The following is a 22,597-nucleotide window of genomic DNA, read 5'->3' on the forward strand; positions in this document are numbered from 1 at the left end:
GTTTTAGTTCAGTTGGGCAGCATGGTCGGTGCAGGCTTGGAGGGCCGAAGGGCCTGTTCCTGTGCTGGAATTTTCTTTGTTCTTTGTTCAAGTCTACCTTGTCAATCTCCCTTATCATTTTGTACACATGAATTAGATCTCCTCTCATTCCTCTAAACTCTAGAAAGTTCAGAAGAATTTTAAGTGCTACCCTTTTTTTTATATTTTGCGCTAGTTTTATTTCATAATTCACCTTTGCTCTTTTTATTACTTTTTTATTAATCCTTTGTTGATGTTTAAAAGTTTCCCAATCTTCCATCCTGCCACAGGTCTTTGCAATTTGGATGCCATAGTTTGTTTCTCCATGTTGTCCTTAACTTTCTTGCAGAACCATGGATTCTTTTCCCCTCTTACAATCTTTCTTCCTATGTGGAATCTCCCTGAGTGGGGAGGAATTGAATATCTCCTTAAACAACAGCAAGTGCTCATCAACTGTCCTACCCTGTGGCCTTCCTGCCCCAATCCACCAGGGCCAAGTATGTCCTCGTGCTAACGTCATGACCTTTCTTTGACTCCAGAATGTGAGTCTGGGACTTCAGTTTCTGTCCCTCAAGCCGAATTTTGAATTCTATCATACAATGATCACACTTCCCTCGAGGATCCTTAATTATGATTTCATCCATTAATCCCTGTTGATTACACAATCCCAAAACCAGAATCGCCTGCCCCCTCGTTGGGTCCACAACATATTGCTCCAGGAAACAATCTGTAACACACTCAATGGCTATCCATGCCAATTTGACTAATCCAGTCTATGTGCATTTTAAAATCATCCAGCGCATTTACCATTCACTGAACCTACACATCACTAAGGGGCAATTTAACATGGTCAATCCCCCTAACCTGCACATCTTTGGACACTAAGGGGAAATTTAGCATGGCCAATCCACCTCAAGCTACACATCTTTGGACACTAAGGGGCATTTTAGCATGGCCAATCCATCTAAGCTGCACACCTTTGGAAATTAAGGGGCAAATTTAGCACGGCCAATCCACCTAACCTGCACATCTTTGGACCGTGGGAGGAAACCGGATCACCCGGAGGAAACCCACACAGACAGTCCCTCAAGGTGGGAATCGAACCGGGTGCGGGCCTTGTGAAGCAGCAGTGCTAACCATCCTGTCACTGTGAAGCGCAGTTGCACCAGTCAAAGCGCTTTCACCCAGAGGGTGTCCGGAATTCCCTACCTGGTTTGGTGGTGAAGGCAGGAAACCCTCAACAAAAGGTACCTGGATGAGTTCATGAGGTGGGGTGACCTGCAAGGCCCCAGACTGGGTGCTGGTTGGTTGGATTAGAATGGGTGGATAGCATTTTATTTCTTCTCATCTTCTTCCGGTGCAGATACAATGGGCTGAATGGTCTATTTCTGTGCTGTAACTCTTCTCTGAGTCCATGGTGTCCTAATCGCTCCTTGCAATAATGCTTTCAATGAAACACCTGGGGTGCTTGAGCCCATTCAGGATGCTACAGAAATTCCAGATGTTGGTGTAACGGGAGGAAATTGGAAAGGGACAGTCTCAGTGCCCTCCGAGAATATGTGATGCAAAATGAGGAAAGGGTGCTTGCGCCGTGTGCCGGGGAGACTAAGAATGGGGAGGCAATGGCCTCGTGGTATTATCGCTGGACCATTAATTCAGAAACTCAACTAATGTTCTGGGAACTGAAGTTCGAATCCCGCCACGGCAGACAGTGCAATGTGAATTCAATAAATACAAAACGGGCGGCACGGTGGCACTGCTGCCTCGCGGCGCCAGGGACCTGGGTTCGATTCCCGGATTGTGTCACTGTCTGTGTGGAGTCTGCACATTCTCCCCGTGTCTGCGTGGGTTTCCTCCGGGTGCTCCGGTTTCCTCCCACCGTCTGAAAGACGTGCTGGTTAGGGGTGCATTGACCCGAACAGGAGCCGGAGTGTGGCGACTAGGGGAATTTCACAGTAACTTCATTGCAGTGTTAATGTAAGCCTTACTTGTGACTAATTAATAAATAAAACTTAATAAGTAAACTTTAAACATCTGGAACTAAGAATCTACTGATGACCATGAAAACATGTCCATTGTTGGAAAAACCCGTGTGGTTCACTAATGTCCTTTAGGGAAGGAAACCTGCCTTTCTTTCCTGGTCTGGCCGACATGTGACTGCAGAGCCACAGCAATGTGGTTGGCTTTCCAATGCCCTCAGTCACCTATGGTTGGGCAATAAACGCTGGCCAGCCAGCGATGCCCATGTCCCACGAATGAATGAATAAAAATTTGTACGGGCCTCCCTTCAGTGGGCCAGTGAGGAAGATGAGTGAGGGAGAGGTGGTGTGGGGGCATCCACTGCTGACAGTTGGTGCTGTGTCCACCAGGGAGCAGGTCCCGCCACCCTATGGCTTTCCCTGGGCTAGAGGGAGATCCCATCTCCCGGCGGCTCCTTTGACAGCGCCTTCCAAACCCACGGCCTCTGAAGGAGCTCTAATGGAACGAAGAAGGTGGGGTGATGGCGAGTTGCTCACTGCGAGAGGAGGTACAGATTCTTTCCCTATAGCAACTCCCTGATTCAGTGGATTCCCTGCTAGTCTATGTTGGGATCTGTCCAGAACTGTTCGGTCCATTCTCACGATTGGTTTAGTTGCTTTCTTCGGTGGTGGTTGATGGGAAATATTCATCCTGGAGTTCAGTTACTAGTGGTGTACCACAAGGATCTGTTTTGGGCGGCACGGTAGCACAGTGGTTAGCACTACTGCTTCACAGCTCCAGGGACCTGGGTTCGATTCCCGGCTTGGGTCACTGTCTGTGTGGAGTTTGCACATTCTCCTCGTGTCTGCGTGGGTTTCCTCCGGGTGCTCCGGTTTCCTCCCACAGTCCAAAGATGTGCGGGTTAGGTTGATTGGCCATGCTAAAATTGCCCTTAGTGTCCTGGGATGCGTAAGTTAGAGGGGTTAGTGGGTAAATATGTAGGGATATGGGGGTAGGGCCTGGGTGGGATTGTGGTCGGTGCAGACTCGATGGGTCGAATGGCCTCTTTCTGTGCTGTAGGGATCCTAAGAAACTGCTGTTTGTCATTTTTATTAATGACCTGGATGAGGGCGTGGAAGGATGGGTTAGTAAATTTGCGGATGACACTAAAGTCGGTGGAGTTGTAGACAGTGCGGAGGGAAGTGGCAGGTTACAGAGGGACATAGATAAGCTGCAGAGCTGGGCTGAGAGGTGGCAAATGGAGTTTAATGCGGAAAAGTGTGAGGTGATTCACTTTGGAAGGAGTAACAGGAATACAGAGTACTGAGCAAATGGTAAGATACTTGATAGCGTGGATGAACAGAGGGATCTGGGTGTCCATGTGCATAGATCCCTGAAAGTTGGCACCCAGGTTGATAGGGTTGTTAAGAAGGCGTACGGTGTGTTAGCTTTTATTGGTAGAGGGATTGAGTTTCGGAGCCATGAGGTCATGCTGCAACTGTACAAAACTCTGGTGCGGCCGCATTTGGAGTATTGCGTACAGTTCTGGTCGCCGCATTAGAGGAAAGATGTGGAAGCATTGGAAAGGGTGCAGAGGAGATTTACCAGGATGTTGCCTGGTATGGTGGGAAAATCGTATGAGGAAAGGCTGAGGGGCTTGAGGTTGTTTTCGTCAGAGAGAAGAAGGTTAAGAGGTGACTTAATAGAGGCATACAAGATGATCAGAGGATTAGATAGGGTGGATAGTGAGAGCCTTTTTCCTCGGATGGTGATGGCTAGCACGAGGGGACATAGCTTTAAATTGAGGGGTGATAGATATCGGACAGATGTTAGAGGTAGGTTCTTTACTCAGAGAGTCGTAAGGGCGTGGAATGCCCTGCCTGCAGCAGTAGTGGACTCGTTAACATTAAAAGCATTCAAATGGTTATTGGATAAACATGTGGATGATATTGGAATAGTGTAGATTAGAGGGGCTTTAGATTGGTTCCACTGGTCGGCGCAACATCGAGGGCCGAAAGGCCTGTACTGCGCTGTAATGTTCTATGTTCTAGAACGATGATGAATGAAACATCCAGATCAGGATGATTTATCCAATGACATTTTTATTTCTACCCAATCTGCCCCGACAGGAAGAGATGATTTATCAATATTTGTACAAATCATTGCCAGTGATCAGATTTAACAAAATGTAGAGAATAGTAACAAGAATTGGGTGCAGCACTTAGGATGAAGAGGTGTCCATGTCGCTGACACCGGGTACATTCACATCCATCCTTGGGTTGAATGCTGCACCGCCGTGCCATTTGCTGTACTCGACTCCGTCCAGGCGCCAGACAAATGTAGATGCAAAGACACTGCTCGGTGTCAGACGTAAGCGTTCTTCCCGTAGTTACTGGTGTTGTCCACCTCTGAGTTTATTTTCCTGGACACTCCCCCCGGCGTTGATCTGGCTGCCCTGTATCTGTATGAGTAGCTCCTGCAAACAGAGAAGAAAGAGTCAGCAACGCCGCCCGCTGTCGGAAACATGGGCTCCGCTGCCACAGCATCAGCGAAACAGGGTTTCACATCACTGATATTTCTCTGGGCAGTTGGAGAGGTTTCAGGGAATGGGCAGCGTCCAGACAGAGGCCAGAGTCTGGGGAATGGTCAGTGTCTGAGGAATGGACAGTGTCTGGGGAGTGGTCAGTGACTGGGGAATGGTCAGTGTCTGGGGAATGGTCAGTGCTGAAGGAACAGTCAGTGCTGAGGGAATGGTCAGTGTCTGAGGAATGGACAGTGTCTGGGGAATGGACAGTGTCTGGGGAATGGTCAGTGTCTGAGACATGGACAGTGTCTGGGGAGTGGTCAGCGTCTGGGGAATGGTCAGTGTCTGAGAAATGGACAGTGTCTGAGAAATGGACAGTGTCTGGGGAATGGTGAGTGTCTGGTGAATGGTCAGTGACTCGGTAATGGTCAGTGTCTGGGGAATGGTCAGTGACTCGGTAATGGTCAGTGTCTGGGTAATGGTCAGTGTCTGAGGAATGGACAGTGTCTGGGGAATGGTCTGTGTCTGGGGAATGGACAGTGTCTGGGGAATGGTCTGTGTCTGGGGAATGGACAGTGTCTGGGGAATGGACAGTGTCTGAGAAATGGTCAGTGTCTGGGGAATGGTCAGTGTCTGGGATAATAGACAGTGTCTGGGGAATGGTCTGTGTCTGGGGAATGGACAGTGTCTGGGGATTGGTCAGTGTCTGGGGATTGATCAGCTTCTGGGGAATGGTCAGTGTCTGGGGAATGGTCAGTGTCTGGGATAATAGACAGTGTCTGGGGAATGGTCTGTGTCTGGGGAATGGACAGGGTCTGGCGGAATGTCAGTGTTTGGGGTCACCCTTGAGGGATTGGTCAGTGTCTGGGGATTGGTCATGAATCCAGAATGGTCTGGGTCCCGGGAATGGTCAGTATCTGGGGAATGGCCAGTGTCGAGGGATTACAAAGAACAAAGAACAAAGAACAGTACAGCACAGGAAACAGGCCCTTCGGCCCTCCAAGCCTGTGCCGCTCCTTGGTCCAACTAGACCAATCGTTTGTATCCCTCCATTCCCAGGCTGCTCATCTGACTATCCAGGTAAGTCTTAAACGATGTCAGCGTGCCTGCCTCCACCACCCTACTTGGCAGCGCATTCCAGGCCCCCACCACTCTCTGTGTAAAAAACGTCCCTCTGATGTCTGAGTTATACTTCGCCCCTCTCAGCTTGAGCCCGTGACCCCTCGTGATCTTCACCTCCGACCTGGGAAAAAGCTTCCCACTGTTCACCCTATCTATACCCTTCATAATCTTGTATACCTCTATTAGATCTCCCCTCATTCTCCGTCTTTCCAAGGAGAACAACCCCAGTCTACCCAATCTCTCCTCATAGCTAAGACCCTCCATACCAGGCAACATCCTGGTAAACCTTCTCTGCACTCTCTCCAATGCCTCCACGTCCTTCTGGTAGTGCGGCGACCAGAACTGGACGCAGTACTCCAAATGTGGCCTAACCAGCGTTCTATACAGCTGCATCATCAGACTCCAGCTTTTATACTCTATACCCTGTCCTATAAAGGAAAGCATACCATATGCCTTCTTCACCACCTTCTCCACCTGTGTTGCCACCTTCAAGGATTTGTGGACTTGCACACCTAGGTCCCTCTGGGTTTCTATACTCCTGATGACTCTGCCATTTATTGTATAACTCCTCCCTACATTATTTCTTCCAAAATGCATCACTTCGCATTTATCCGGATTAAACTCCATCTGCCACCTCTCCGCCCAATTTTCCAGCCTATCTATATCCTGCTGTATTGCCCGACAATGCTCTTCGCTATCCGCAATTCCAGCCATCTTCGTGTCATCCGCAAACTTGCTGATTACACCAGTTACACCTTCTTCCAAATCATTTATATATATCACAAATAGCAGAGGTCCCAGTACAGAGCCCTGCGGAACACCACTGGTCACAGACCTCCAGCCGGAAAAAGACCCTTCGATCACTACCCTCTGTCTCCTATGGCCAAGCCAGTTCTCCACCCATCTAGCCACTTCCCCTTGTATCCCATGACCCTTAACCTTCTTAACCAACCTGCCATGTGGGACTTTGTCAAATGCCTTACTGAAATCCATATAGACGACATCCACGGCCCTTCCTTCGTCAACCGTTTTTGTCACTTCCTCAAAAAACTCCACCAAATTTGTAAGGCACGACCTCCCTCTTACAAAACCAGTGAAGCATAGAATCTCAGTATCATACAGCGCAGAAGAGGCCCTTCGGCCCATCGAGTGCACACTGACATATTAGAAACACCTGAACTCCTAACTGATCCCATCTACCAGCACTTGGCCCATAGCCCTGGAAGTTATGAGTTGCCAAGTGCTCAACCAGGTACTTTTTAAAGGATGTGAGGCATCCCGCCTCCACCACCCTCCCAGGCAGTGCATTCCAGACCATCACCACCCTCTGGGTAAAATGATACAGCTTAAGCTTTTTATGGACAAGGAAATCGACAAACTGCAAAAGAAAAGTTTTGGATTTGCAGAGGGCGGATTTTCGTAAAATAAGACAGGATCTGGCCAAGGTAGACTGGGAACAGCTACTAAAGGGAAAATCTACAGGAGAGCTGTGGGGGGCATTCAACGTGGCAATGTGAAGGGTGCAAGCCCAGCATGTTCCCTCTCTGGTGATGGGAATAACAAGCCCAGAGAACAATGGATGACTGAGATATTCAGGATACAATGAGAAAGAAAAGAAAGGCTTTTAAAAAGTACAAGGCAACTAACTCAGTGGAGACATTAGTGAGGTATAGAACGTGTAGGGTGGAGCTGAAGAAAACCAATTAGGAATGCAAAGAGGGGATATGAGAAAGCTCTGGCTGATAAAAGTAGGGAAAATCCCAAGATATTCTATAAGTGGATAACCAGGGAAAGAGTAGGGCCCAGTAGGGACGCAGGGGGCAATCTGTCGGTGCAGTCAGAGGACATTGGTAGAGTGTTGAATGAATACTTCACATCCGACTTTACCCAAGAGAATGAAGACGCTGGTATGGAGTTCAGGGAGAGAGACTGTGAGGTTCCTGAGCAAATTGACATAGGGAAGGACAAGGTATTGGAGGTGTTGGCAGCCTTAGAAGCGGATAAATCTCCAGGTCCAGATGAATTGTGGCCTAGGCTGCTGTGGGAGGCAAGGGAGGAGATTGCAGGGGCTCTGACCCAAATTTTCAATTCCACCCTGGCCACGGGGGAGGTGCCAGATGATTAGAGAACAGCGAATGTGGTTCTGCTATTTAAGAAGTGCAGAGATAAACCAGGGAACCACAGACCAGTGAGTCTCACGTCAGTGATAGGGAAACTATTAGAGAAACTTCTGAAGGAGAGCATCTATCTCCACTTGGAGAGGCAAAGCTTGATCAGAGATCATCAACATGGCTTCGTCAGAGGGAGGTCATGCCTAACAAATTCGATTGAATTGTTTGAGGAGGTGACTTGGTGTGTAGATGAGAATAGTGCAGTCAATGTAGTTTATATGGATTTCAGCAAAGCCTTTGACAAGGTCCCACACGGGAGACTTGAAAAGAAAGTAAATGCACATGGGATACAGGGTAATTTGATAAAGTGGATTCAAAATTCAGTCAGTTATAGGAGACAGAGGGTGATGACAGAAGGATGTTTTAGTGACTGGAAGCCAGTGTCCAATGGCGTACCACAGGGATCTGTGTTGGGCCCCCAATTATTTATTATTTATCTAAATTACATTGATGACATTGTCGTAAGATTAGTAAGTTTGCAGGTGACACAAAGATCGGACGGCTGGTGAACAATGAGGCGGAGTGTCTTGGGCTACAAGAAGATATAGATGGAATTGTCAAATGGGTAGTTAAGTGGCAGATCTCATAGAACATAGAAAAACTACAGCACAATACAGGCCCTTCAGCCCACAAAGTTGTGCCGAACATGTCCCTACCTTAGCGATTACGAGGCTTACCTATAACCCTCTATCTTACTAAGTTCCATGTACTTATCTAAAAGTCTCTTAAAAGACCCTATCGAATCTACCTCCACCACCGTTGCTGGCAGCCCATTCCACGCGCCCACCACTCTCTGAGTGAAAAACTTACCCCTGACATCTCCTCTGTACCTACACCCCAGCACCTTAAATCTGTGTCCTCGTGTGGCAACCATTTCAGCCCTGGGAAAAAGCCTCTGACTGTCCACTCGATCAATACCTCTCAACATCTTATACACCTCTATCAGGTCACCCCTCATCCTTCGTCTCTCCAAGGAGAAAAGGCTGAGCTCACTCAACCTATCCTCATAAGGCATGCTCCTCAACCCAGGCAACATCCTTGTAAATCTCCTCTGCACCCTTTCTAGGGCATCCACATCCTTCCTGTAATGAGGCGACCAGAACTGAGCACAGTACTCCAAGTGGGGTCTGACCAGGGTCCTATATAGCTGCAACATTATCTCACGACTCCTAAACTCAATTCCTCGATTGATGAAGGCCAGTACACCATACGCCTTCTTAACCACAGCCTCAACCTGCACAGCTGCTTTGAGCGTCCTATGAACTCGGACCCCAAGATCCTTCTGATCTTCCACTCTGCCAAGAGTCCTACCATTAATATTATAATCCTATTTGACCTGCCAAAATGAACCACCTCTCACTTACCTGGGTTGAACTCCATCTGCCACTTCTCCGCCCAGTCTTGCATCCTATCAATGGCTCGCTGCAACTTCTGACATCCCTCGACACTACAACACCTCCAACCTTTGTGTCATCAGCAAACTTACCAACCCATCCCTCCACTTCTTCATTCAGGTCATTTATAAAAATTACAAAGAGTAAGGATCCCAGAACAGATCCCTGGGGCACTCCACTGGTGACCGACCTCCATGCAGAATATGACCCATCTATAACCACTCTTTGCCTTCTGTGGGCAAGCCAGTTCTGGATCCACAAAGCAATGTCCCCTTGGATCCCATGCCCCCTCACTTTCTCAATAAGCCTTGCATGGGGCACCTTATCAAATGCCTTGCTGAAGTCCATATATCCTGCATCTACTGCTCTTCCTTCGTCAATGTGTTTAGTCACATCCTCAAAAAATTCAATCAGGCTTGTAAGGCATGATCTGCCTTTGACAAAGCCATGCTGACTATTCTTAATCATATTATACCTCTCCAAATGTTCATAAATCCTGCCTCTCAGGATCGTCTCCATCAACTTACCAACCACTGAGGTTAGACTCACTGGTCTATAATTTCCAGGGCTATCTCTACTCCCTTTCTTGAATAAAGGAACAACATCTGCAATCCTCCAATCCTCCGGAATCTCTCCCGTCTCCATTGATGATGCAAAGATCATCGCCAGAGGCTCAGCAATCTCCTCCCTCGCCTCCCACAGTAGCCTGGGGTACATCTCATCCAGTCCCGGCGATTTATCTAACTTGATGCTTTTCAAAAGCTCCAACACATCCTCTTTCTTAATATCTACATGCTCAAGCTTTTCAGTCCGCTGCAAGTCTGCACTACAACCATCAAGATCCTTTTCCATAGTGAATACTGAAGTAAAATATTCATTAAGTACCTCTGCTATTTCTTCCAGTTCCATACAAACTTTCCCACCGTCACACTTGATAGGTCCTATTCTTTCATGTCCTATCCTCTTGCTCTTCACATACTTGTAGAATGCCTTGGGGTTTTCCTTAATCCTGCCTGCCAAGGCCTTCTCATGACCCCTTCTGGCTCTCCTAATTTCCTTCTTAAGATCCTTCCTATTCTTCCTATCCTTCTGGATCTCTAACATTACCTAGCTCCCTGAACCTTTTGTAAGCTTTTCTTTTCTTCTTGACTAGATTCATTACAGCCTTTGTATACCACGGTTCCTGTAACCCACCATAACTTCCCTGTCTCATTGGAACGTTGCTATGCAGAACTCCAGACAAATATTCCCTGAAAATTTGCCACATTTCTTCCGTACATTTCCCTGAGAAAACCTCTTTCCAATTTAAGCCTCCAATTTCCTGCCTGTTAGCGTCATAATTCCCCTTACTCCAATTAAATACTTTTCTAACTTGTCTGATCCTATCTCTCTCCAATGCTATTGTAAAGGAGATAGAATTATGATCACTATCTCCAAAATGCTCTCCCACTGAGAGATCTGACACCTGACCAGGTTTATTTCCCAATACCAAATCAAGTACAGCTCTCCTCTTGTAGGCTTATCCACATACTGTGTCAAGAAACCCTCCTGAACACACCTAACAAGCTCCTCCCCATCTACACCCCTTACTCTAGGGAGATTCCAATCAATATTTGGGAAATTAAAATCTCCCATCACAACAACTCTATTATTATTACACCTGTCCAGGATCTGTTTCCCTATCTGGTCCTCAACATCCCTGTTACTATTGGGCGGCCTATGGAAAACACCCAGTCAAGTTATTGACCCCTTCCTGTTCCTAACCTCCACCCACAGAGACTCCATAGACGATCCCTCCATGGTGTCCATCTTTTCTGCAGCCGTGACACTATCTCTGATCAACAGTGCCACTCCCCCACCTCTTTTGCCTCCCTCCCTGTCCCTTCTGAAACATCTGAAACCCGGCACTTGAAGTAACCAGTCCTGTCCCTGAGTCATCCAAGTCTCTGTAATGGCCACCACATCATATTTCCAAGGAGTGATCCACGCTCTAAGCTCATCCATTTTGTTCACAACACTCCTTGCGTTAAAACAGACACATCTCAAACCTTCGGTCTGAGCGCTCCCCTTCTCTATCACCTGCCTATCCTCCCTCTCACACTGTCGACAAGCTTTCTCTATTTGTGAGCTAACCTCCTCTCTCCCAGTCACTTCAATTTGATTCCCACCCCCCAACCATACTAGTTTAAACTCTCCCCAGTAGCCTTAGCAAACCTCCCCGCCAGGAAGGGCCAAATGGCCTACTCCTGCTTCTAGTTTCTATGTCGATGCCCAGGGATGTGGGGCGCACAGTGTCTCGGAAGAGGGTTCAGTGTCGGGTGGGGGTAAATACCCAGCAAGCAGTCAATGCCCATGAAAGGGTTTGGGGCAGAAGGCAGATTGGGCAATGGTCAGTGCCCACAAAGTGGCAGGGATATCAGTGGTCGCAGTGGGGAGGTGTGGGGGTGGGGGGGTGGCGGGAGAAGGTCCTTGCGAGGAAAGAACAAAGAACAATACAGCACAGGAACAGGCCCTTCGGCCCTCCAAGCCCGCGCCGCTCCCTGGTCCAAACTAGACCATTCTTTTGTACCCCTCCATACCCACTCCGTTCATGTGGCTATCTAGATAAGTCTTAAACGTTCCCAGTGTGTCCGCCTCCACCACCTTGCCCGGCAGCGCATTCCAGGCCCCCACCACCCTCTGTGTAAAATACGTCCTTCTGATATCTGTGTTAAACCTCCCCCCGCTAACCTTGAACCTATGACCGATCGTGAATGTCACCACCGACCTGGGAAAAAGCTTCCCACTGTTCACCCTATCTATGCCTTTCATAATTTTATACACCTCTATTAGGTCACCCCTCATCCTCCGTCTTTCCAGCGAGAACAACCCCAGTTTACCCAATCTCTCCTCATAACTAAGCCCCTCCATACCAGGCAACATCCTGGTAAACATCCTCTGAAAGAGAGTAGTCACATTGCGCTGTGAGATTGGTGTCCAAAATGGGGTGAGGGGGGTATCACGGGTGGGGACAGAGGGGGTGATCTGGGGTGGGGATAGAAGGGGTGATCTGGGGTGGGGACAGAAGGGGTGATCTGGGGTGGGGTGAGGGGGTGATCTGAGGTGGGGTGAGGGGGTGATCTGGGGTGGGGACAGAGGGGGGTCTGGGGTGGAGATGGGGGGGGTGGCTGGGTGGGGACAGAGGGGGGTCTGGGGTGGAGACAGAGGGGGGTCTGGGGTGGAGATGGGGGGGGGGTCTGGGTGGAGATGGGGGGGTCTGGGTGGAGACGGGAGGGGCTCTGGGTGGAGACGGGGGGGGGTCTGGGTGGAGACGGGAGGGGCTCTGGGTGGAGACGGGGGGGGGGGTCTGGGTGGAGACGGGAGGGGCTCTGGGTGGAGACGGGGGCATCTGGGGTGGAGACGGGGGGGTGTCAGGGGTGGGGATGTGGGGGGGGGCACAGTGAGCAGTAAGGGGTGTTCAAGGTGAGGGGAGTGGGGGGGTAAGGGAGGGACGGTGGGGCAGGATGGGAGGGGGTTGTGTGTGGCGAGCAGGGGAATGGAGTCCGCTGAATGCCAGTCCTGCCACTGGAAAAGTGCGGGTTTCGGCTCGGCAAACTCACCCTGTGGCTCCGGTGGCTGTTTTACAAGTGAGGCAAAGGCAGATCCCACCAATCAGCTCCAGAGATCCACCAGCCCAACCAATGTAGAGGCCAGGACCAAGTTCATACCTGGAAGCAGAGAGAGAGAGACAGATTACCATAGTAACCAGATTACCAACCAGATTACCATAGTAACCAGATTACCATAGTAACCAGATTACTAACAAGATTAACACAGTAACCAGCACTGGCAATTCAGGGTCAATGTGAACGCAAACAGCAGCAGAACATCAACCACACCGTCTACACCCACACCGTCTACACCCACACCGTCTACACCCACACCGTCTACACCCACACCGTCTACACCCACACCGTCTGCACCCACACCGTCTACACCCACACCGTCTACACCCACACCGTCTGCACCCACACCGTCTCCACCCACACCGTCTACACCCACACCGTCTACACTCACACCGTCTACACCCACACCGTCTGCACCCACACCGTCTCCACCCACACCGTCTACACCCACACCGTCTGCACCCACACCGTCTACACCCACACCGTCTGCACCCACACCGTCTGCGCCCACACCGTCTACACCCACACCGTCTGCACCCACACCGTCTGCACCCACACCGTCTGCGCCCACACCGTCTACACCCATACCGTCTGCACCCACACTGTCTACACCCACACCGTCTGCACCCACACCGTCTACACCCACACCGTCTGCACCCACACCGGCTACACCCACACCGTCTGCACCCACACCGTCTACACCCACACCGTCTGCACCCACACCGTCTGCACCCACACCGTCTACACCCACACCGTCTACACCCACACCGGCTACACCCACACCGTCTACACCCACACCGGCTACACCCACACCGTCTACACCCAAACCGTCTGCACCCACACCGTCTGCACCCACACCGTCTGCACCCACACCGTCTACACCCACACCGTCTGCACCCACACCGTCTACATCCACACCGTCTACACCCAAACCGTCTACACCCACACCGTCTGCACCCACACCGTCTGCACCCAAACCGTCTGCACCCCAACATCCCCAACTCTCCCAACACTCATAAACCCCCAACATTCCCAAAACCTACAACACACCCAACAACCACAAAACCCCCAAAAACACCCAACACCCAAACCACCCCCAACAGCCTCAACACCCCCATCACCCACAATAACCCCAACACCCACAACACCCACAACACCCACAAAAACCATAAAACCCCCAAAAACACCCCCAACACCCCCAACATCCCCAACACCCCCAACTGTCCCAACACCCCCAACACCCTAAACACCCACAACACCCCCAACACCCACAACACCCCCAACACCCACAACACCCCCAACACGAACAACACCCCCAACCGTCCGAACACCCCAACACCCGCAACACCCCCAACACCCCCAACACCCCCAACACCCACAACACCCCCAACACCCCCAGCACCCACAACACCCACAACACCCACAACACCCACAACACCCCCAACACCCCCAGCACCCACAACACCCACAACACCCCCAACACCCCCAACACCCACAACACCCACAACTGTAACAATACCCCCAACACCCCCAACACCCCCAACACCCGCAACACTCACAACACCCACAACACCCCCAACACCCACAACACCCCCAACACCCCCAACACCCACAACACCCCCAACACCCCCAACACCCACAACACCCCCAACACTCCCAACACCCACAACAGCCTCAACACCCCCATCACCCACAATAACCCCAACACCCACAGCACCCACAAAAACACCCAACACCCCCAACACCCACAACACCCCCAACACCCACAACACCCACAACAGCCACAACACCCCCAACACCCACAACACCGTCACACATACTGTGTCCACACTTTCACTCACACACACTCCTGTTAAACTGTGTCCCCACACTGACACTCACACACACTCCTGTTAAACTGTGTGTCCACACTGTCACTCACACACACTCCTGTTAAACTGTGTCCCCACACTGTCACTCACACACACTCCTGTTAAACTGTGTGTCCACACTGTCACTCACACACACTCCTGTTAAACTGTGTCCCCACACTGTCACTCACACACACTCCTGTTAAACTGTGTGTCCACACTGTCACTCACACACACTCCTGTTAAACTGTGTGTCCACACTGTCACTCACACACACTCCTGTTAAACTGTGTGTCCACACTGACACTCACACACACTCCTGTTAAACTGTGTGTCCACACTGTCACTCACACACACTCCTGTTAAACTGTGTGTCTACACTGACACTCACACACACTCCTGTTAAACTGTGTGTCCACACTGTCACTCACACACACTTCAGTGAAACTGTGTGTCCACACTGTCACTCACACACACTCCTGTTAAACTGTGTGTCCACACTGTCACTCACGCACACTCCTGTTAAACTGTGTCCCCACACTGACACTCACACACACTCCTGTTAAACTCTGTGTCCACACTGTCACTCACACACACTCCTGTTAAACTGTGTGTCCACACTGTCACTCACACACACTCCTGTTAAACTCTGTGTCCACACTGTCACTCACACACACTCCTGTTAAACTGTGTGTCCACACTGACACTCACACACACTCCTGTTAAACTGTGTGTCCACACTGTCACACACACACACTCCTGTTAAACTGTCCCCACACTGTCACTCACACACACTCCTGTTAAACTGTGTGTCCACACTGACACTCACACACACTCCTGTTAAACTGTGTGTCCACACTGTCACTCACACACACTTCAGTGAAACTGTGTGTCCACACTGTCACTCACACACACTCCTGTTAAACTGTGTGTCCACACTGTCACTCACGCACACTCCTGTTAAACTGTGTCCCCACACTGACACTCACACACACTCCTGTTAAACTGTGTGTCCACACTGACACTCACACACACTCCTGTTAAACTGTGTGTCCACACTGACACTCACACACACTCCTGTTAAACTGTGTGTCCACACTGACACTCACACACACTCCTGTTAAACTGTGTGTCCACACTGTCACTCACACACACTCCTGTTAAACTGTGTGTCCACACTGACACTCACACACACTCCTGTTAAACTGTGTGTCCACACTGTCACTCACACACACTCCTGTTAAACTCTGTGTCCACACTGTCACTCCCACACACTCCTGTTAAACTGTGTGTCCACACTGTCACTCACACACACTCCTGTTAAACTGTGTGTCCACACTGTCACTCACACACACTCCTGTTAAACTGTGTGTCCACACTGACACTCACACACACTCCTGTTAAACTGTGTGTCCACACTGTCACTCACACACACTCCTGTTAAACTCTGTGTCCACACTGTCACTCCCACACACTCCTGTTAAACTGTGTGTCCACACTGTCACTCACACACACTCCTGTTAAACTGTGTGTCCACACTGACACTCACACACACTCCTGTTAAACTGTGTGTCCACACTGACACTCACACACACTCCTGTTAAACTGTGTGTCCACACTGACACTCACACACACTCCTGTTAAACTGTGTGTCCACACTGACACTCACACACACTCCTGTTAAACTGTGTGTCCACACTGACACTCACACACACTTCTGTTAAACTGTGTGTCCACACTGACACTCACACACACTCCTGTTAAACTGTGTGTCCACACTGACACTCACACACACTCCTGTTAAACTGTGTGTCCACACTGACACTCACACACACTCCTGTTAAACTGTGTGTCCACACTGTCACTCCCACACACTCCTGTTAAACTGTGTGTCCACACTGTCACTCCCACACACTCCTGTTAAACTGACACTTAAACTGAATATTGTGCCACAGTCAGATCTCCTGTCTCTCAAAGACAGCATGTTATGCTTGGATGATTCTGATCAGGAGGATTGTCAGAGTGTACCTGTGTTCTCCCTGATAAAGCCCTTCTCACAGCAAGCTGTAACTTACTTAGTTCCAGGGTAGATTGGATCATAGAACTGCACCGTCACATTGTATGCATACCAGGAAACAGGAACCATGGCACACAAAGCTGTTGGAGAAACACAGAACCATCAAACACATGACATGTACCGCAGAGAGGGTTCACACTCGCCAACTCACACTCACCAACTCACACTCGCCAACTCACTCTCGCCAACTCACACTCGCCAACTCAAACACGCCAACTCACACTCGCCAACTCACACTCGCCAACTCACTCTCACCAACTCACAGTCACCAACTAACAATCGCCAACTCACACCCGCCAACTCACACTCGCCAGCTCACACTCGCCAACTCACACTCATCAACTCACAACCGCCAACTCACACTCGCCAACTCACACTCACCAACTCACACTCGCCAACTCACACTCGCCAACTCACACTCACCAACTCACAGTCGCCAACTCACAACCGCCAACTCACACTCGCCAACTCACACTCGCCAACTCACACTCACCAACTCACACTCGCCAACTCACAGTCGCCAACTCACACTCACCAACTCACACTCGCCAACTCATACTCGCCACCCCACACTCGCCAACTCACACTCGCCAACCTACAGTCGCCAACTCACACTCACCAACTCACACTCGCTAACTCACAACTGCCAACTCACACTCACCAACTCACACTCACCAACTCACAACCGCCAACCGACTCTCGCCAACTCACACTTACCAACTCACACTCACCAACTCACACTCACCAACTCACACTCACCAACTCACAACCGCCAACTCACACTCACCAACTCACAACCGCCAACCGACACTCGCCAACTCACACTCACCAACTCACACTCGCCAACTCACACTCACCAACTCACAGTCGCCAACTCACACTCGCCAACTCACACTCGCCAACTCACACTGGCCAACTCACACTCACCAACTCACACTCGCCAACTCACAGTCACCAACTCAACCACGCCAACTCACACTCAGCAACTCACACTCGCCAACTCACACTCACCAAGTCACAACCGCCAACCAACACTCGCCAACTGACACTCACCAACTGACACTCACCAACTCACACTCACCAACTGACACTCACCAACTCACACTCGCCAACTCACACCATGTCAAACTCTCCCAACTCACACCCCCAACTCACTTTGCCAACCTTACCTCACAGCTGGCTCTCCCTCCCTCATGCGCCCCCCCATCACTGTCTCCCCCTCACCACTCAGGCCCGCCATCCATCCCAGTGTATGTTCCCCCCGCCAGTTCACCCACTACACGTCACATCCCCGTCCCACCTCCCACCCCACCCCCCCCCCCTCTCCCCGATCAGTGAGAGGTCAGTGCACACTCCCCAATATCACCGCAACACAATGGAGGAATCCCCAGTGATTCCCTCCAGCTGGCCACTCACCCGCCACAATAAACAGAGCTCCTCCAGCCGTGGCAATCTTCGCCTTGACGATGGGGTCAGTGTTCCCCAATAAGGTGCATTTCAGTCCAAACAAAGTGATAATTGCAGCAAAAAACCCCATCAGGATGGAGATAATCATCAGGGCCTGGGAGGCACGGACATAGTCTGAAGACAAGACAGAGATCAGTCTGAGCATCCAGGGGTCAAGTCATCGCAGCGTCATCAAGAAAATCAATAGCAGCCAATCCCCAAAAGCCTCCCAACTGACCTACAGATCACCACATGGTGATCCAATCACCTTAACACACAGATATCCAGTGTCCAATCACATTAACACTCAGATATCCAGTGTCCAATCACATTAACACTCAGATATCCAGTGTCCAATCACTTTAACACACAGATACCCAGCGTCCAATCACCTTAACACTCAGATACCCAGCGTCCAATCACCTTAACACTCAGATATCCAGTGTCCAATCACCTTAACACTCAGATATCCAGTGTCCAATCACCTTAACACTCAGATATCCAGTGTCCAATCACCTTAACACTCAGATATCCAGCGTCCAATCACATTAACACACAGATACCCAGTGTCCAATCACATTAACACACAGATACCCAGTGTCCAATCACATTAACACACAGATACCCAGCGTCCAATCACATTAACACACAGATATCCAGTGTCCAATCACATTAACACACAGACATCCAGTGTCCAATCACATTAATACACAGATACCCAGCGTCCAATCACATTAATACACAGATACCCAGTGTCCAATCACATTAACACACAGATACCCAGTGTCCAATCACATTAACACACAGATATCCAGTGTCCAATCACATTAACACACAGATACCCAGCGTCCAATCACATTAACGCACAGATACCCAGCGTCCAATCACATTAACGCACAGATACCCAGCGTCCAATCACATTAATACACAGATATCCAGTGTCCAATCACATTAACACACAGATACCCAGCGTCCAATCACATTAACGCACAGATACCCAGCGTCCAATCACATTAACACACAGATACCCAGTGTCCAATCACATTAACACACAGATACCCAGCGTCCAATCACATTAACACACAGATATCCAGCGTCCAATCACATTAATACACAGATATCCAGCGTCCAATCACATTAATACACAGATATCCAGTGTCCAATCACATTAACTGACTAAGTCCTGCCCTAATTCAATCTAGCAAAATGCATCACCTCGCATTTGTCTAAATTAAACTCCATCTGCCATTCGTCAGCCCACTGGCCCAATTGATCAAGCTCCCATTTCAATTGGAGATAACTTTCTTCACTGTCCACTATGCCACCAATCTTGGTGTCATCTGCAAACTTACTAACCGTGCCCCCTATATTCTCATCCAAATCATTAATATAAATGACAAATCACAGTGGACCCAGCACCGATCCTTGAGGCACACCGCTGGTCTCCAGTTTGAAAAACAACTCTCTACAACCGCCCTCTGACTTCTATCAAGAAGCTAATTTTGTATCCATTTAGCTAGCCCACGCTGGATCCCGTGAGATTTAACCTTATGCAACAACCTGCCATGCGGTACCTTGTCAAAGGCCTTGTTCAACTCCATGTAGACAACATCAACTGCACTGCCCTCATCTACCTTCTTGGTTACCTCTTCAAAAAACTCAGTCAAATTAAATTAACACACAGATATCCAGTATCCAATCAAATTAACACACAGATATCCAGTGTCCAATTAAATTAACACTCAGATATCCAGTGTCCAATCACAGTAACACACAGATATCCAGTGTCCAATCACAGTAACACACAGATAACCAGCGTCCAATCACATTAACACACAGATATCCAGTGTCCAATCACATTAACACACAGATATCCAGTGTCCAATCACATTAACGCACAGATACCCAGCGTCCAATCACATTAACACACAGATACCCAGCGTCCAATCACATTAACACACAGATACCCAGCGTCCAATCACATTAACACTCAGATACCCAGCGTCCAATCACATTAACACACAGATACCCAGCGTCCAATCACATTAACACACAGATATCCAGTGTCCAATCACATTAACACACAGATATCCAGTGTCCAATCACATTAACACTCAGATATCCAGTGTCCAATCACATTAACACACAGATATCCAGTATGATGATACTCTGGTATTTCGATGTATTTTACGTGTAAGGCAGGGCTGCTTTAAGAGACATTGTTTCATTACACTGGTCAATTTAGCTGGGGAAACAGACATCTCAGGAGCTGAGAGTGAAGGATAATCACTGATTTTAACTGGGAATGTGCTACTTTGTGGAGTTAACAGACCCTTTCTTTATTTGTTTTATTCATCCGTGGGACATGGGCGTCGCTGGCTGGACCAGCATTTATTGCCCATCCCTAGTTGCCCTTTGAGGGCAGCTGAGAGTCAACCACATTGCTGTGGTTCTGGAGTCACATGTAGGCCAGACCGGGTAAGGACGGCAGATTTCCTTCCCGAAAGTGAACCAGATGGGTTTTTCCGACAATGGATAATCAGTAGACTCTTAATTCCAGATTTTTTTTATTGACTTTAAATTCCACCATCTGCCGTGGCGGGATTCGAACCCGGGTCCCCAGAACATTAGCTGAGTTTCTGGATTAATACTCTAGCCATAATACCATTAGACCATTGGCTCCACTTCATTTTAGGCTCTCCTGGGTTTTAAGACTAGGTATGCAGAGTCGTATGAGTTTTTGATTAGGTTGGTTGACAGGAACAGTGGTTAATGGGGGGAGCTCAGCTTGCAGGGAAAGAGAGATTTGTTTCCTTTCTTTAAAATAAAGAGCAGTAGCTGCCTTATGCTGTTGGAAGAAAGAAGTGACTCTCCGTTTCTCTCTTTCTGAAAGCTCCAGGGCTGAACAGTTTCTTCCCTGCTGCTGTCAAACTTTTGAATGGACTTACCTTGCATTCAGTTGATCTTTCTCTACACCCTAGCTATAACTGTAACACTACATTCTGCACCCTCTCCTCTCCTTCTCTATGAAGGGTATGTTTTGTCTGTACAGGGCGCAAGAAACAATACTTTTCACTGTACGTTAATACATGTGACAAGAATAAATCAAATCAAATCAAAAATGCCTATGTTTTGCCAACAAATAATAAAGAGGGGCTCAAGTCTATAAGAGGAATAGAGCTTGAATTGTAACTCATAGTGATAGGTTAGCAGTTAAGAATTGTATATTGTCATGTTTAAGTATTATTTAATTGTTAAAAGTTAAACTAATTCATTTCTTATATTCAAACTGTGTTGATAAATAGTTTTTTTTGACAAAAAGCTTCCTAATTTGTCAATAGAATTACACTTGGAGTGAAATATCCTATCCTTACATCAATGCCAAAATAGAAAATTGTTGGAGTCTAGTCTGGCTTCCTAATATACCCTGGGGTTTCTGATCTGGAACCAAAAAAAGGTTGGGGGCTCTTTTCCTGGAATAAGTTTAAGTAAAGTTTATTTATTAGTGTCACAAGTAGGCTTACATTAGCACTGGAATAAAGTTCACAGTGAAAATCCCCTCGTCGCCACACTCCGATGCCTGTTCGGGTAACACTGAGGGAGAATTTAGCACGGCCAATGCTCCCTTAACCAGCACGTCTTTCAGAATGTGGGAGGAAACCCACGCAGACACAGGGAGAACGTGCAAACTCCACACAATGACCCAAGCAGGGAATCGAACCCGGGTCCCTGGCGCTGTGAGGCAGCAGTGCTAACCACTGTGCCAATCTAAAACAGTGGTTGTTGAGGTGTTGGTGTTTTCTTCTCCAGATGTTACCTTCGGTTAGTTTAAATAGGGAGCGTCTTGTGGAAAAATGGCTCATTCAGTGGCTAACAATTTCCTGGGTATGGAAGAAATCGCTTGAGGTGATTACAAAACCTGGTTGAAACAATGCTTTTGGATTTGACAAGCAAGTTGTCGTTGACTCTACCTGAAGGGGCAAGGAAGACAGAGATAGTCACAGCGATATCTCAGCATTTACTTTTGCCAGCGACACAGTGTGAAACACTGGCTAAAAATGGCTAAAATCCAATTCCAAATGTAACAGCTGGAATTAGAGATCTGATCAAAGATTGTTTCTGATAACTGAACCTCAACCTCTGTATCTTTACTCTTTGAATTCTCCTTCCCCTGTCTCAATCTGTGGCTTTGTGATCTTGTTACTACAGTCGGGAAACATCCCAAGATACGCTCCTTGCGAAACCTTACTTGATTGATTTTCCACTGGCTTTTCAAGCACAGTAGGCATCACTCCCACCTGTGACCCAGCGATATCATTACCCAGGATAAACTCAGTTCCCTGGAGGAGATCATTTTTCTATACTCACCAC

General features: G+C 48.8%; 1 protein-coding gene across 1 annotated transcript in view; it reads right to left on the bottom strand.

Annotated features, from left to right (window-relative positions):
* Nucleotides 1–4,060: 4,060 nt before the first annotated feature.
* Nucleotides 4,061–22,597, bottom strand: part of LOC144481607 (claudin-15-like) — a 46,799-nt gene continuing 28,262 nt past the window's right edge. Inside the window, exons 2-5 of the mRNA XM_078200745.1 lie at nt 18,197–18,361; nt 16,779–16,860; nt 12,788–12,895; nt 4,061–4,453 (exon numbers count right to left, since the gene is read on the bottom strand). Coding sequence (XP_078056871.1) covers nt 4,342–4,453; nt 12,788–12,895; nt 16,779–16,860; nt 18,197–18,361 — 467 coding nt within the window. The 3' untranslated portion in view covers nt 4,061–4,341. The remainder of the gene's footprint in view (nt 4,454–12,787; nt 12,896–16,778; nt 16,861–18,196; nt 18,362–22,597) is intronic.

Source organism: Mustelus asterias, chromosome 31 (assembly GCF_964213995.1).
Source record: "Mustelus asterias chromosome 31, sMusAst1.hap1.1, whole genome shotgun sequence".
Classification (NCBI taxonomy): domain Eukaryota; kingdom Metazoa; phylum Chordata; class Chondrichthyes; order Carcharhiniformes; family Triakidae; genus Mustelus; species Mustelus asterias.